This window comes from Medicago sativa, chromosome 8 (genome assembly GCF_051527215.1).
Source record: "Medicago sativa cultivar Bolivia chromosome 8, Bolivia_mono, whole genome shotgun sequence".
Taxonomy (NCBI): Eukaryota; Viridiplantae; Streptophyta; class Magnoliopsida; order Fabales; family Fabaceae; genus Medicago; species Medicago sativa.
Window position 1 is genome coordinate 71,213,279 of NC_140756.1, and position 15,097 is coordinate 71,228,375.

The following is a 15,097-nucleotide window of genomic DNA, read 5'->3' on the forward strand; positions in this document are numbered from 1 at the left end:
TTAGGATTTATGTGGTTAATTCTCTTGCCATCAAGTCTTTTGATCATAGTTTTCTTCTTGTTGCTCATGAGGTATTTCAGGAAGTAAGTTCAGTTCTTGTATATGATAAATGAGAAGCACTAGATGGAAAGAAATTGGCTGCTTATTGTGGCAAAAATAAGATCTTGGCTTTGAGCTTGGTTACAAAATTGAGGTGTAAATTGGAATTTGCAAGCGTTGTTCTTCTTGACAGTATTTTGATGCCTACTAATGCTCATGTTAAAACTAGTGAATGGTGACCCAAGTATTGAATTCACATGTAAGTTTGGAGCCTTATATGCTGAGTTAGTTTTTGATTCTGAAACAACAAAAGGAGTGGCTATTGGCCAAAGTTTGCTGGAAGTTCATAATGCAAAGGTGGGTTTATTTTTTAGAAATGTATCATTTCACAGACACTTGTTCTGTCCGAATTCATCTCCCTCAAGATCCTAGGTATGTTGAAGTTTATATGAATTATACTTTAGATTATCTTTTTGATATAGTCTTTCAGAGTTATGAATGAAAATTGCTTTTTTGACTTCAATATATTCCTAATAACACATGGAAATTCTTAAAATACCCCCAACGGTAGTTAACTACCGTTGAGGACCCGACAACACTTAACTACCGCTGAGCTCAGCGGTAGTTAACTACCATTCATAAGATACAAATTTAAAAAAAACTGACATAATAGGAAAGAGAAACACATGGGTGAGTCAAATTTCTTTCTTCAGATTTCTTCATCCTCTTGTAGTTGTTGTGGGATGATTTCTTCATCTTATCATCTCTTTCTCTATTAGAAATTGGAATCATTATTTTTTATTTTATTGTTAAAAAACATAATCACAATTTTTGTTTGAAAGCCATCAAAAGAGGAACATTTGTTGAAGAGCAGAACCACAATTCCACCTGCTATGGAAGAATTAACAATTGAATTTTATTAGGATTGATTTATGTTCTTAAAATATTAATTTTGAATAGAAAAGCATAACACCCAAAAAATCAATTCAGCATTTTTGGTTGTGAAATGCCGCTGGAAGAAAAACAGAAAGAAAAAAATGGTTCAGGTGTTGTTTCTAGGTTTTGTTGACAGTGGTACAGGCAAAGATTATGTTGAGCATAGTGAACTTTTGGGCTTCACTTTCCAGTCAAAAAATGTTGGTTGGAAGAAAAACAAGAATTGATTTGGTCTATGGTGTGATAGTTGGGTTAAGTTTGATGCAGCAAGCAATTTTGCGCCTTTTAACAAGTCTGCAACTTTTTATGTACTGCTGGATCCTCTTTCGCATTACAACATTCAAATTGTATCCATGTATATCAAGCTAAATGCAAAACTAATGAGAGGCTATTATTTTGAAATTATTTATCATAGGAACAATTTTGGTGTTGATAAAAAAAGGGGCTTAAATAGGTCTTTCGTCCCTGTAAATATAGACCATTTGATTAATATTTGCAATGGCAGATTGGAATGATTAGTAACTTTAGGGACGAAAATTCAAATGACCTATATTTGTAGGGACGAAAGACCTATTTAAGCCAAAAAGAAATACCACATTTGAATTATGGGAATTTGTTGGTGGTTTTGGGTTCCTTGCAAATCAAGAGGATTTTCAAATCTATCCTATGCAAAACTAGGATTATGAGTGTTGAGTTTTTGAGTGCATTGCTCTCGGTTGCTTTTGAACTCCAACTGGAAGGTGTTCAACTATACGGTGGACCAAGAGCTACTGCCTTATTAAACATTGCTGAAACAAAACCTTTCTATTTGGGGTATAGTTCACTTGCTTGTACAATTGGAATTGTTGCGACTAACCACATGCATCAACATGGAAGTTCTCATATTTTTTGCATGGTTACAAAAAACAGTGAAGTGGCTGAAACTTTTGCACATCGAGTTGACAATGGGTACAACAACCCATTAGTTTATGTTCTATTGTCAAAAAGCAATACAACAGCAGACCGTGGGAAAGAAGTTAACTTGGATAGTGGAAAAAGTATGGTGATTGTTGTCTATTATTCTCTCTCTTGCTTTGTAGTTGTCTGTACCACTTTATGCTACTCCCTCCGTCCCGGAATATCTGATCCATTTTCTAAAAAAAAGTGTCCCAAAATAACTGACCAATTTCAATTTTCAATACAACTTTCATCATTCCCAATACAATATAACACTAAATAATACTACTTTTATCATTCCCAATGCAATATATTCCACTTTCCCCTTCATTTATACACTTTTCTTAATCTGTGTGAAAAACCAAAGTAGGTCAATTATACCGGGACGGAGGGAGTACTTACCACTTATTAACTAAGGTATATTTGCTAATCTTTCAACATTTGAAGCTGGTGGATGTACTAGGAAAATGATTGAAAGGTGAAGTGTTCATGTTTCTATGGTTCTGCTTAAATGGAAGACTTTACCTCCCAAGCATAGTACTTGAGAATTTTCATGACCAAGCTACTTGAAGGAGAGGATATTGTAAAAGGAATCAAGTATTAATTGAATTAGTTTATTGTAAATATTAGTTTACTATTTCACTCTTTTAGCCTTGAGGGTTGTATTTAAACTTGACATTGTACCTTATTTGCAATTAATCAAACATTTTAATAATTATGTTATTCTCTCTAAAATCCTAAAACTTTTACTCTCAAATTTTCATAACAATTTCTCCTTTATATTGTATTCTATTCTAAATCATTGTAATCCCGACACTTGAGACTTGGATTTTATCGGTTCTTCCCTTAGATCCATTTTTCCTGTTTCATATTGTACTGTTCCTTTTTGCTTTTTTGTTTATAAACCAGATTTATTGTGTGATGTCCGGTACTATAGAAAGGAGAGAAATTTACCAACACTTTTACATGTTTCACTAACACTGAGTAGTAGCCAGAGAGTGGATTGAAATTAACGACAACGAGGTGAAAGGCAGAATCATGGAGAAATTAGTCGACCAAATTTTTTTTTTTTTATCCTTTCTCAAATGCATAAATTTGCCGAAGATGCTATGTATGTTTAAATGTCATTCTTTTTTATAACAAAGTTTAAATGTCTTTTTAAAATATACAAAATGTAATTTAGTCTTATATTTGATATCACTAATTTAAAAACCCTCAGTTAACAACAACGGCAACAACCTGGGTTCTTTTCCCTCAAGAAACAATGTATTAAATTCACCAATAATCCCCACATGAACATGAACCATTGTCAAAGTGGTGGAACCGGTTCCTGTCCCTCATTACAATTCTACGCCCAGTGATCGTAGATATCATCTTCATCACATCATGACAATCCAAACACACACGAAGATTCTTTACAATCTTGATCGTAGTTCCTTGACGAGTACTAATAAGCCCAAATGCCAATGCAAGTTTCTCACTATGAACTTCCAATGATAGCTCCTTTTGTTCCTCCCCTATGTCATGTAAAACAATATCTGTCTTTGGAGTATAACCTTTTCCCTTGAGCCAACCATTCATCTCCTCCAGCATCAAATATATATCTTTGCTCTTGGGATGTTTTAAATCACCAGCAATAAACTCGTGTACCCTGTTGTTAACTTCAATTACACTACAACCAGGTTCCTTTTCAACTCCACTGTCTTTCATCAACAATCTAACCTTAGCTGCACCATCCCAGTTGCCAGCAGCGGCATATATGTTCGAAAGAAGAACATATGTCCCAGAGCTAGCTAAATTATTGCTCAAAAGAAACTCTGCTATCTCCTCTCCCAATGAAATATTGTTATGAAGTCTACAAGCCCAGAGTAAAGTTCCCCAAATCACATGATCAGGATCAATCTTCATACTCCTCACAAGATCATACGCTTCTTCCAAATGCCCGGCTCGACCAAGAAGATTAACCATACATCCAAAATGCTCAACCCTTGGTTCCATCTTATACTCATTCTTCATCAAATTGAAAATTTCCCATCCTTTGGTAACCAAACCAGAATGTCCACAAGCAGTCAAAAGTGCAATAAAAGTAACATAACTAGGTCGAACTCCCTCACCATGCATCTCATGAAACAACTTCAAAGCTTCTTCACTAAACCCATTAACAGCATATCCCATTATCATCGAGTTCCAAGCCACAACATCTTTACCACCAATCTTATCAAAAACCTTTCTTGCATCCTCCAAGCTCCCACATTTACAATACATATCAACCAAAGCCGTACCAACACGAACTTCAACCCCAACAACACCATCTTTTCCATTCTCAATATAAGAATGAACCCATCTACCACTCTCCAAAGCACCAACTTGACCACAAGAAGAAAGAACAGCCAACAAAGTAATCACATTAGGCTTAACTTTCTCAACAAGCATTCTTCTAAAAAGCAATAAACACTCATTCGGAAACCCATTTTGAGCATACCCATCAATCATCACATTCCAAACAACCACATCTCTATTTCCCTCCATTTCATCAAACAACAACCTCGCCTCACGAAGCTTCCCGTGCATTGCGTAGCACGTAAGCATTGTCGTAAAAGAAACCAAACTCTTCTCAGGCATTTCATCAAACAGTTTCTCTGCAGAAACAAAATCACCTCCTCTTGCATAACCATCAACCAAACCCGTTGCAACATAAGTATCTGAACGCAACCCAAATTTGATAACATGGCAGTGAATGGATTTGATTGGTTGAATCGTGCTTCCATTGAGAAGAGATGAAAAAGTGAAGGCATTGGGTTGGATACGGTGGGTAAGCATTTGAGCGTAATAAGAAAGTGCTTGATCGTTGAGTTTTGATTGGGTGTGGGCATGGATAATGGAGGTCCATGTGAACACATCTCGGTTACGTGTTCGGTTGAAGAGGGTGACTGAGTAGTTGAGGTGGCCGAGGGATGAGTAACGGCGTTGGAGTTTGAAGTTAAGGATAGTGTGGTCGTCGAGGTTGCGTCTAATGAGAGTAGCGTGGATTTGAAGAAGGTGGGTTTTGGATTTGGATTTGTCGATTAAGACGGCGAGGGCTTCTACTGAAGATGGTGGCGCCGCAGTGGCGGAAGGTGGTGGTGGTGTGATGAGAAATGGGGTTGTGGCCATGCTTGTTGGGTTGATTTTTCAAATATCACTGCTTTTATGGGTGGATATAATTTTATTTTTTTTACAAGGCTAAGAATGTAAGAATGAGAGATTTAATAAGTGTGACGTAGGAAAGATATGTGCCAAACATAGCCTTAAGTAGATGAAGCACAAAGTTTAGCTTATAAGTCACCACAACGATTTCCTACTCAATGAAGTTTGAGAAGATCTTTGATCCAAATTACGCCTGGAGCAAGGTTTCAGTAGTTTGAGAAGATCTTTGATGATTTGGATCAAAGCAAAAGAGGAACAACGAGGATAGATATCGCTTGGAGCAAGGTTTCAGTAGTTTAGGAGGGACAAGGTAGGGACAAAGATGTTAAAAGCCATCCAAACAAGAAATTTTATTTTTTACTGAAGTTTGAGGCGCGAAATCTAAGACTATGAGATAGAGGTCATACCTGCACTCCACTGGTTCATCTTCTTCATTTACGTTTTACAATTAGATTTTCCCCTTTATATTCAGTAGTATGTTTAACCCTCCGAAGAGATGACATTTAAATAACTAAATTAAATAGTTGAGTCCATCCTAATCCATTTTGAAACATATCCCAACACACATGTTCATCAATTAATAAGTTAAGTTCTTAACACAATATTTCATAATGTATATTAAGAATAATTTCTAATAATTGATTACTGTCAATCCATAATTGATTAATTAAATAGTTAATCAAACACTCTTCCACATGGATGACAATAATCAATTTTTAAAAGAGTATAAATTTTTAATACTAAACTTTAAATTATGGTTAAAAAACTAATCATCCAAAAGATAAGTAATGACATGTCATCTTACGTTATTCTTAGTATGTTTTTCAGTCATTTTCACTAGGTTTTACCAGCGAAACAGAGTATTAGAGCAATTGTCTATGATTTCAGGACATTTGTATTGTTTTTTATGTTTGAGTCTGTAATTCTATTCTTTCCGAAACATAGTAATTTTAGGGTGTTCCTGATGTAACTCACGAAGAAATCATGCAAATTGGCAAAGCAAGACATCGAAAGATTCATGTGGTCCTTGGAAATATGAAGAACGAAGATTCAAGAGGCCTCAGAAGACTTTACAAAGGGGGGGATTTTCTTCCCAAGTTCCAAGACATCTTGCATTGAAGCAAACACCTAAAAAGACGAAGAAAACATGCATTTCAGCACAGAACGCACTTAGAAGCGCACACGCACAAAGAATGGGGTGCCCAGGCGCCCAAAGTTGTTACAGAAGCGCCCAGGCGCATGAAAGGAGGCGTTAGGAGCCTAGACTTCGTAGGCACATGCGCCTGACATATGGTATAGGCGCCCAACACCCAGTGACTTGCGAAATAAGTCACAATTTTGTGACTTTTTCGCCTTTAAATCCCGTGATTTTAGCTCGAGTTCAGGTGGTAACGTTCTCTATAAATACTGCATTCCTCATTCAAAATTTCTCATTCAGAACTGGAGCAGTTCAAGAGGAAGGCGATTCTAGGAGCTTCATGAGGAGTTTTATCTTCTCCTTATCTTTCTAGGGTATGTTTTTATCTTTTTGTAATTTGTCTTTAGTTACCATGTGTAACTAAATCTTTATAGGTCAGGATTCTAAGATGAACCTCTATTTATTTTTTTGGATAATTATTTAATTTAATGTCAATTATTTAGTTATTTTATGTTCGCTATTTAGTTTTATTAGATTTAGTTTATTTGTATTGTAGTGCAACCTTAGTTTAGGTACTTAGGTTGTGACATGACCTAATATTGATGCTTATATCTTGACATTTATATCTGCCTATCTAGGAGGTAATTAGTTAATAACTAGACAAAAGATACCGAAAGCGAGTTGACCCTAGTAGTAAGTACTCAGGAGGTGACATTACTAATATTGAGTAAAATCTGTTGAACCTAAGATGTAACTAGTTATTAATTGATGAAACAAGTACTACAGGATATAAACCCAGAAAAACGAATAAAATTACGCCTGCGTCCCTCGCATTTGAGATGCTTGGGGCGCACCACATATGCCTTAGGCGCATGGCTGCATTTTGCCATGCCCAAGGTGCATCCTAGATGCCCTAGGCGCATTCTTATGTGTCTCTGGTCCCAATTTCTTCGATCTTCGACGTTTTTAGGTCTTTGTCTTCAAATAACTTGCCTCGGAACTTGGGAACATAATTCCTCCCTATGTAAAGTCTTTTGAAGCCTCTTGAATCTTCATTCTTGGTCTTCCCAAAGTCTTGACAATTCTTAAGATGTTCTTGATTTGCCGACTTGCATGATTTCTTCGTGAATTACTTCAAAAACCCCCTAAAATTGCTATGTTTCAGGAAAACTAGACTTACAGACTCAAATATAGAAAACATTACAAAAGTCCCGAAATCACAGGCAATCGTTCTAATACTCCTCCTTTTTACTGCTAAAACCTATTGAAATTGACTGAAAAACATGCTAAGAATAACGTAAGATGATGTGGCATGCTTGTTAATGGCAGGGAGCTTACGTAACATTGCTTACATGACTTATCATTTAACACCTCATTTCCATGTCATTTTAATTAGAAATTATATTACAATTATCAAAAAAATTAAATAACAGATTATTATTATTGAAATCAAAAGAGAATTGGTGGAATAAAATTATAAACTCTAAATTTGTTCTTATTCCCAAATTGAAAAAATTTAACGTAGAGAAAATAAGTGAGTGATTTCATATTTTCTTCATTCCTTTTCGTCTTCCTCGGTTAGCTTTTTTAATTCATCGGATTTGAGAATCTAAACCCATAGAGAATTTGGGTTAACAATCATTGCACATTGCTGAAACCAAACTCACCATGATTCTTCGGTGTGCAAATTTTCTCCCAAGCTACAACGTGCTAACTTTTGTATCCTGAATAACCCATATAAAATTCCTCATAATCTTCTCAATTCGATGGCTTCTTTTTATGTCCTTAAACTAACACTTTTCTCCAACTTAGTCTCTAAATTATGCAAATATAATAAAAATTCCTTAATGTATATAAAACCTGTTATTTAATCTAGGCTATTAAGATGTTAGGAGCAAATTGAATCGAAGAAGAAGAAGAAATGTTAAATCGAGGAAGACGAAGAGGATTGAAGGAAACATGAAATCATTCACTTATTTTCTCTACGTTAAATTTTTTCAATTTGTGAATAAGAACATATTGGTTTTCTAATTTTATTCCCCCAATTCTCTTTTGATTTCAATAATAATCTGTTATTTAATTTTTTTTTTTTATAATTGTAATATAATTTATAATTAAAATGACATCGAAATGAGATGTTGCCATGTAAGCAATGCTACGTAAGCTCCCTGCCATTAACAAGCATGCCACATCATCTTGAGGGGGAGGGGGACAAAAAAATTGGGAATCAAAAAACATGTTTTAGAAAAGAGGTATCAAAAGTTAACAATTTTCAAAATAGATGATCAAAATTGCATTTAAGCCAATATTTCTATTTGATATAAGTATCAGTTCAGAACTGGAAATTAAAATTCTACAAAGTCCGAACTACATCTGCGCCTTTCTTATCAAATACAAACAGAGAACTAACTCCGTTACTGGTAGGTAGTGTCATATAGTATTTGACTATGAAAATCCCCAAAGCGTGTCGCATTCGTATATGCATAATTATTGAATTTGAAAGCATATTTTATATCTAGCTTATGTTGTTTCATCTACAGAAAAAATATCTAGCTTTTCTTTTTCTTTTGAAAAAGAAAAATATCTAGCTTATATTTCATGCATGCAGTGGTGAGGAAGCTAACTGAGATGCATCATGCATGCATACTATTTGTAAAATGTGATGCGCACTAATCTTTTGTGTATATATATATCACGTGTATATCACGTGAATATCACATGTATATTCATGTATATCACATGCCACTGTTAAAACTTTGCCCTGCATCTACCCCGCCAGACAGTGTTTTGTTCCACTTTTTGTAACCTTGTTGTTGCATTTGCATGGTTGTTAGAACTTTAGAAGTGATATCAACATATGCAAGTAGTGTTTACGAGGTCGGGTGCACAACAGGTTTCTGTTGTTTTTCGATGGTGACTTAGTTGCTGTCACTGCATGCAATCATGCATGACGGAAAGCATGACTAGATGCTAAAATATACAAATAATTTTTGGGTGGACACAAGAATTTAGTCTCTCTATTTAGTTACATACACAAAAAAGTAGACATGCTATAATCATTTGAAAATTAATGATTATTTGATTATATTTTTTTACCTTTTCCTTTTTATGTGTGTGTTACTAAACAGAGGGTATGAATCCCTGTGTCCACCCAAAAGTTGCTCCAAAAACACTACTGTTATAAAATTCTGCCAAGGAAAACCCATTATTTTATTTAAGAAAAAAATGCATTTTTGTGGTGGACTGTTTTCAAAAGCAGTCCACCGTACAATCTTGACTCCCCTCAACCTAAATATACCTCATGTCTACTTCTTCCACTCCTATTCAATTCAACCTACAATCTTTCCTCCTCATTCTATCCTCTCCGTGCCTAACATCATTAACTTCGTCAAGATCATGGGTGGAGTCAGAAATTTAAAGTGAAGGAGGCTGAGTACAATGAACATTTTTTTTAGCAAACAAGGAACATAATTTGATTAAAATTAATAATTTTTTAAATGCAAAAGATATATAAGAAACCCTAAACTAATTTGTTTCTAAAAGAAATTTATAACTATATTATGTAGGAGAGACATTAATAAGCATAGTTATCATACAAGTATTGACTTAATAGTAAAAAAACAAAAAAAAAGTAGGAAGAGAAAACAAAAACACTCTTGTAACAAAATAGCAAAATAACGGTGCATACATTCTAGGGTTAAATGTGTTTTTAGCAAATCATAAATTGTTTAGGATAACCTGAGTTCGATTCTTGAGTAGAATAATTTTTGGTCAAACTTTACTTACCTCTCGGTCGAACTCCAAATCACCATGACCCCTTAATTTATCTTGAGAATCGGGGAGTTAATACAAAAAGAGAACAACAAATGACTAAATAGAAATTGTTTTGTATGAGTGTGAGAGACATGAGATTTTTGTCACAAGAGAATAAATCCATTAAGGACTAAATTATATTTTAATCCCCTATTTTTATTTTAGGTTTTGATTTGCTCATTTTTTGCATTGAAATCGTTTTTTATTTTGCAAAGCTATATCATTGAGGTTCATACCATTTAAAATATGTTGTGGAAAAGGACCATATGAGATAATTTATAATAATATAACATATAAAACTAATTATATTAGTTGTCAATTAATCTAATAACATGGTAAACATTTTAATTAGATTAATTGGGGGATCATAGCTTAATATATATTTTATGAAACACTTTAATACTTTAATATAGTTTAGTTATAGTATATAAAAAGATTATTAAAAATGTAGGAGGACCGTGGCCTCTAAAGGCCCCCCTCTCCGCCACTGCTCAACATTACATTTGATATTGAAAAGTGCTATTGATGCCACGCATATTAAAATATTTGTCTTGTTAATAATAATATTAAAAAATTGTTTGAAATTCTGACGACGAGACTTAAATCTAGAGCTGTCAAAATGGGCCGGGCCGTACGGGCCGGCCCGAAAGCCCGAATAAAATGTAGGGCCTGGGCCGAATAATTGCAGCCCGAATTTTTTCAGGGCTTTTTAGCCCGGCCCGAAAAAGCCCGTAGCCCGTTAGGGCCGGCCCGTTCGGGCTCCGGGCCGCCCGCCAGCCCGCCAAAAAATACTAGTTTTTTTTTCTCACTTTGTGTGGACGAGGACTCTCTTGCAGTAGTTGCAGCAAGTATGCTTTTAACAAAACCTGAAGCATATATTTATTACTTTTAGATGGGTTGTGATTGATTTTTAGATGGATTGTGATTGATGTTTCTTTTTTTGTTGTCTTCATTACTAGGACATTCAATTCTGAAACTGGACTGCAACAACATATAGCAAGGCCTCTCTAAAAAAAAAAACATATAGCAAGGCCAAGCATGCTGCTAAGTGAATATCCTAGTATATGCATGAATGTCCCTAGCTGGAATTTCCTCCCACAATAATTTGGGTGACAGTGATGTTGTAAGTTGAACTACAAACAAAGTGATCATGTTAAAACTTCAAATACACAGTGCTTCTAATATAAACCTTTCAGAAAGGACTCTGCATAAGGACTCTGCCTCTCAGCATAAGGAACATACAGAAAGCAAAAGAATGGAAAAGAAAATAAAAAAACGTGCGGGCCGGGCTGGCCCGTTAGCCCGGGAGCCCGTGCAGGGCCGGGCTCGGGCCCCAATTTTCCAGCCCATATTCGAACCGGGCTTTTTAGCCCGGCCCTAAAAAGCCCGTTACCCGACCGGGCCGGGCCTAAACGGGCCGGGCCGCCCGTTTTGACAGCTCTACTTAAATCAAAATTAGAAGTTCTGTTAGCCAATATATTTTACTAGCTGTAATAAATGTGGTCAAAGTATAGTTGACCTAGATTTAAAGAAGATTCGAACAGAGTGTTGTGTTGAAAGCAAATATGGGTTCGAAGATGCTAGAAGACTTCGATAAAGCAGTTTTCGAAGGTGGTTATCAACAGTTATTCTTTAAGTCAGTTTTTATTTTAAGTTTGTTTTCAAATAAGTAAAACTGTCGACTTGTGGCAGTTGTAGTTTGAATTTCAAAGAAGTGTAGTTATTTTTAGACTTAGTATAAATAGTAGTTTTTCATAGGAAAAACAGGTCACAATTCCGTCATACAAACTTATACTCAAAGTATCCGTATGGAAGCGAGAAACGAGTCACAAGTTGCAATGTATGAATCTGTGTACCAACCTTTGTTTAATCAATGCAATTTACCCTTTGTTCTTTAAGTGTTCTTGCACTTTACTTTATTAAGTTCGATTGAGTTCAAGTGGATTGAATTCGATTGTTTTTATCATATTTCTTATATTTTTGGCATCAAAAACGCAGAATTTCTAACAACAAGAACAAACACAATATGTCCTAAGATTTACTGGTTGATCTTGCAAGTTACCATTTGTAAACCAGCGGTTGTTTACGAAAATCCAACGTAAACAAATTGGCACGCCCAGTGGGACCGTTTGTGTTTTTGTTTATAGTTTTTGTTAGAGTTTCTTTTAATTCTGGTTTGTTTTGTTGTGTATGCAATTAAGAAACAAGAAATTGCTTCTTAATATGACACGCGCTAACAACCAAAAGAAAACAAATCCAACATCTTCAAATGAAGATGTGGATCAAGTGACGGTTGAAGATGATGTTTCATCCCCAGGGAATGTTAGAACATCCCAGGCTATTCCAACTAGTAATACAGTCATTCAAACATCGTCTCAGGCCATGCCTTCGATGGCCACAGTAATTTCTCAAGCCATGCCTTCGATGGTTACCCAAACTTCACATGATTATCCAAATAATACTTCTATTCAAGGAGTTTGGGATCATAGATCAATGCCATATGGTATGCCATCATCATTGATGCAAGGCTTACAAACTAGTGGTAATATGTTTTCAGAGAATTTAAATGTTTCATTACCACCACTTTTTGGTCCTGGGGTATCTACAACATATAGAAGTCCCCAACAAAATTTAACCAACGCTTCTATGGCTGCCATTAGGCAAACTATGGAAGAAACTAATCATGATATGGTTAATATGATGACCCAACAAATTGGTACTGTCATAAATCCTTTAATTCGAGACACCAACATTAGTTATCAACGGTTGTCTGATCAAATGGAAAGAATTGCCAATTTCTTTGGCGCTCCACCAATCCAAAATAACCCATTGCCTCAAAATCGAAATGTGAGGGCAATTGAAATAATTGCTGATGAACCAGTGGTTCGAAATCATGAAAATATTGTCCAACCACAAGTAGTACAACCACAAATTCAGGCAGAACCTGAAAGGCAACCCATTTTGGTTAATAGAAACCAGGATGCCGATCAAGTGGTTTTACAAGCCCGTCGGAACAATTTCGATGGTCAGAATAATATAGCGGGTGTTGTCGAGGCCTTGTTAGCCCAAAGTGGTTTTAATATGGGTTTACGTCGACCAAATTTTGTGTCTCCTTTGTCTGAGTATGTTTTAGATGCTGAATTGCCTAGAAATTGGAAAATTCCAAAGTTTACCAAATTTGCTGGAGAAACTGATGAGTCTACTGTCGAACACATTGCTAGGTTTCTCATGGAAGCAGGAAATATTGCAGAAAATGAAAATTTGAGAATGAAATATTTCCCAAGTTCTTTGACAAAAAATGCTTTTACTTGGTTTACAACTTTACCTCCTCATTCAATTTATAGTTGGAACCAATTAGAAAAAGCTTTTCATGAACAATTTTACATGGGTCAATCTAAGATTAGTTTGAAAGAATTGGCCAGTGTTCGACGTAAAAGTCATGAGTCAATCGATGATTATCTCAATAGGTTTCGTCTCCTTAAGGCTAGATGTTTTACTTCTGTTCCAGAATATGAATTAGTCGAAATGGCTGCTGGTGGCCTCGATTATTCTGTTCGAAAGAAATTAGATACCCAGTACTTAAGAGACATGGCCCAATTGGCAGACAGAGTTCGACAAGTTGAAAGACTTAAAGCTGAAAAAACTAGAACTCATAACAAATTTTATAAAAAAGAAAAAATTGCCTATATAGAAACAGGAGATAGTGAACCCGAATTCGATTGGGGTTTAGATATCGTTGAAGACAATGATATAAACCTGGCAGAATTAAAAGATGGACCTCCATATGCTTGTAAAATGTTGAGGCCATCCAATGGAAAAAATCCCGAAGATCCCAAGAGTGACAAATATCCTTCTAAAACTTATACCTTTGATATTACTAAAAGTGAAGAAATTTTTGATCTATTAGTTAATGATGGCATAATATTGGTGCCACCTAATATGAAGTTACCTCCTTTGGAACAAAGGAAGAAAAGAGGATTTTGTAAATTCCATGGTTTTTTAGGTCATAACCTATCTCGATGTACTCGTTTCAGGGATTCTGTACAAAAAGCTCTTGATGAAGGGAGGCTAAAATTCGGAGAAAAACCAAAACAACAAGTGGATGGAGATCCTATGAAAAAGGCAGAGTCCATGTTTGCTGATGTGTCTACCAATGTGGTAGAATCCATGTTTGCTGGTATTTCTATCAATATGGTGGAAATTTCAGATAATATTGATGTAGAAATGGTTACTGAGGACCATCGAATTGAAGAGCCAGTGGTTACTGAAGATCAATTGGCCAAGGAAATGGAGAAAGCATATCCAAAGGCTGAAGAAGATTTGGTTGATTTTTTAAACCGATGTAAAATATCTAACACCCATGCTATGCTTTGTCCTCGATGTAGTGCAGTGTTCGATAAAGAAGCTGCGAAATCAGTTGAAGGATATCAACCTCAAACAAAACGTAAAGGAGGGTGGTTCGAGAACCGTTCTAAGTTTGGCTTTAACAAAAGAGGTGTTCCTTACAAGATGAAAACTTCAGAGAAGTATCAAATGAAGAACCATAAGAAGACGTTCGTTCCTTCATCGAAGTCTCCTGTTGATACTTGGGTTTTCTCTGGAGGCAAGAAAACTGGTCATTCTGCGCCTCCAGCACCACCAACAAAATGGGTAAAAAGAGCTGTCAAAGTTCCAGACCAACCAGAGAGTTCTAATCCTAACAAGTATGCTTACAAAAATAACTATAAAGGTAAGAATCCTATGACTAGAACTCAATGGCGCCGTTTTCAACGCCAGAAAAAGGAATGAGTTTTAAAAGATGTCACTAATGGTGACAAAAGTAAGGGAAAACAACCAATAGTTTTCGAAATGGTTAAAAAACCAGCTACTGAAAGAATTTTCCCTCCATTATCTTCTGCTTTAAACATCCCTAAAGGGGATGATGATATTCTAACTTCTACTTTTTCAGATTCTGAACCAAGTCTTGACATTATATGTGTGGTTTCTGTACTACCAATTGAATATGCACATGATGTATCTTCGAAGGCCAATCATGATGATGAATGTGAT

At 35.6% G+C, this 15,097-nt stretch overlaps 2 protein-coding genes across 2 annotated transcripts; one reads left to right on the plus strand and one right to left on the minus strand.

The window, feature by feature from the left end:
- Positions 1-3,089: 3,089 nt before the first annotated feature.
- Positions 3,090-5,570, minus strand: LOC146901127 (Tetratricopeptide repeat (TPR)-like superfamily protein). Its single transcript, XM_085734089.1, has one exon. It carries the CDS (start codon positions 5,062-5,064, stop codon positions 3,187-3,189), a length of 1,878 nt encoding a protein of 625 aa, XP_085590215.1. The 5' UTR covers positions 5,065-5,570; the 3' UTR covers positions 3,090-3,186.
- Positions 5,571-12,826: 7,256 nt separating this feature from the next.
- Positions 12,827-14,836, plus strand: LOC146901128 (uncharacterized). Its single transcript, XM_085737021.1, has one exon. The coding sequence runs from the start codon at positions 12,827-12,829 to the stop codon at positions 14,834-14,836; it is 2,010 nt and encodes a 669-aa protein (XP_085593147.1).
- Positions 14,837-15,097: the final 261 nt, after the last annotated feature.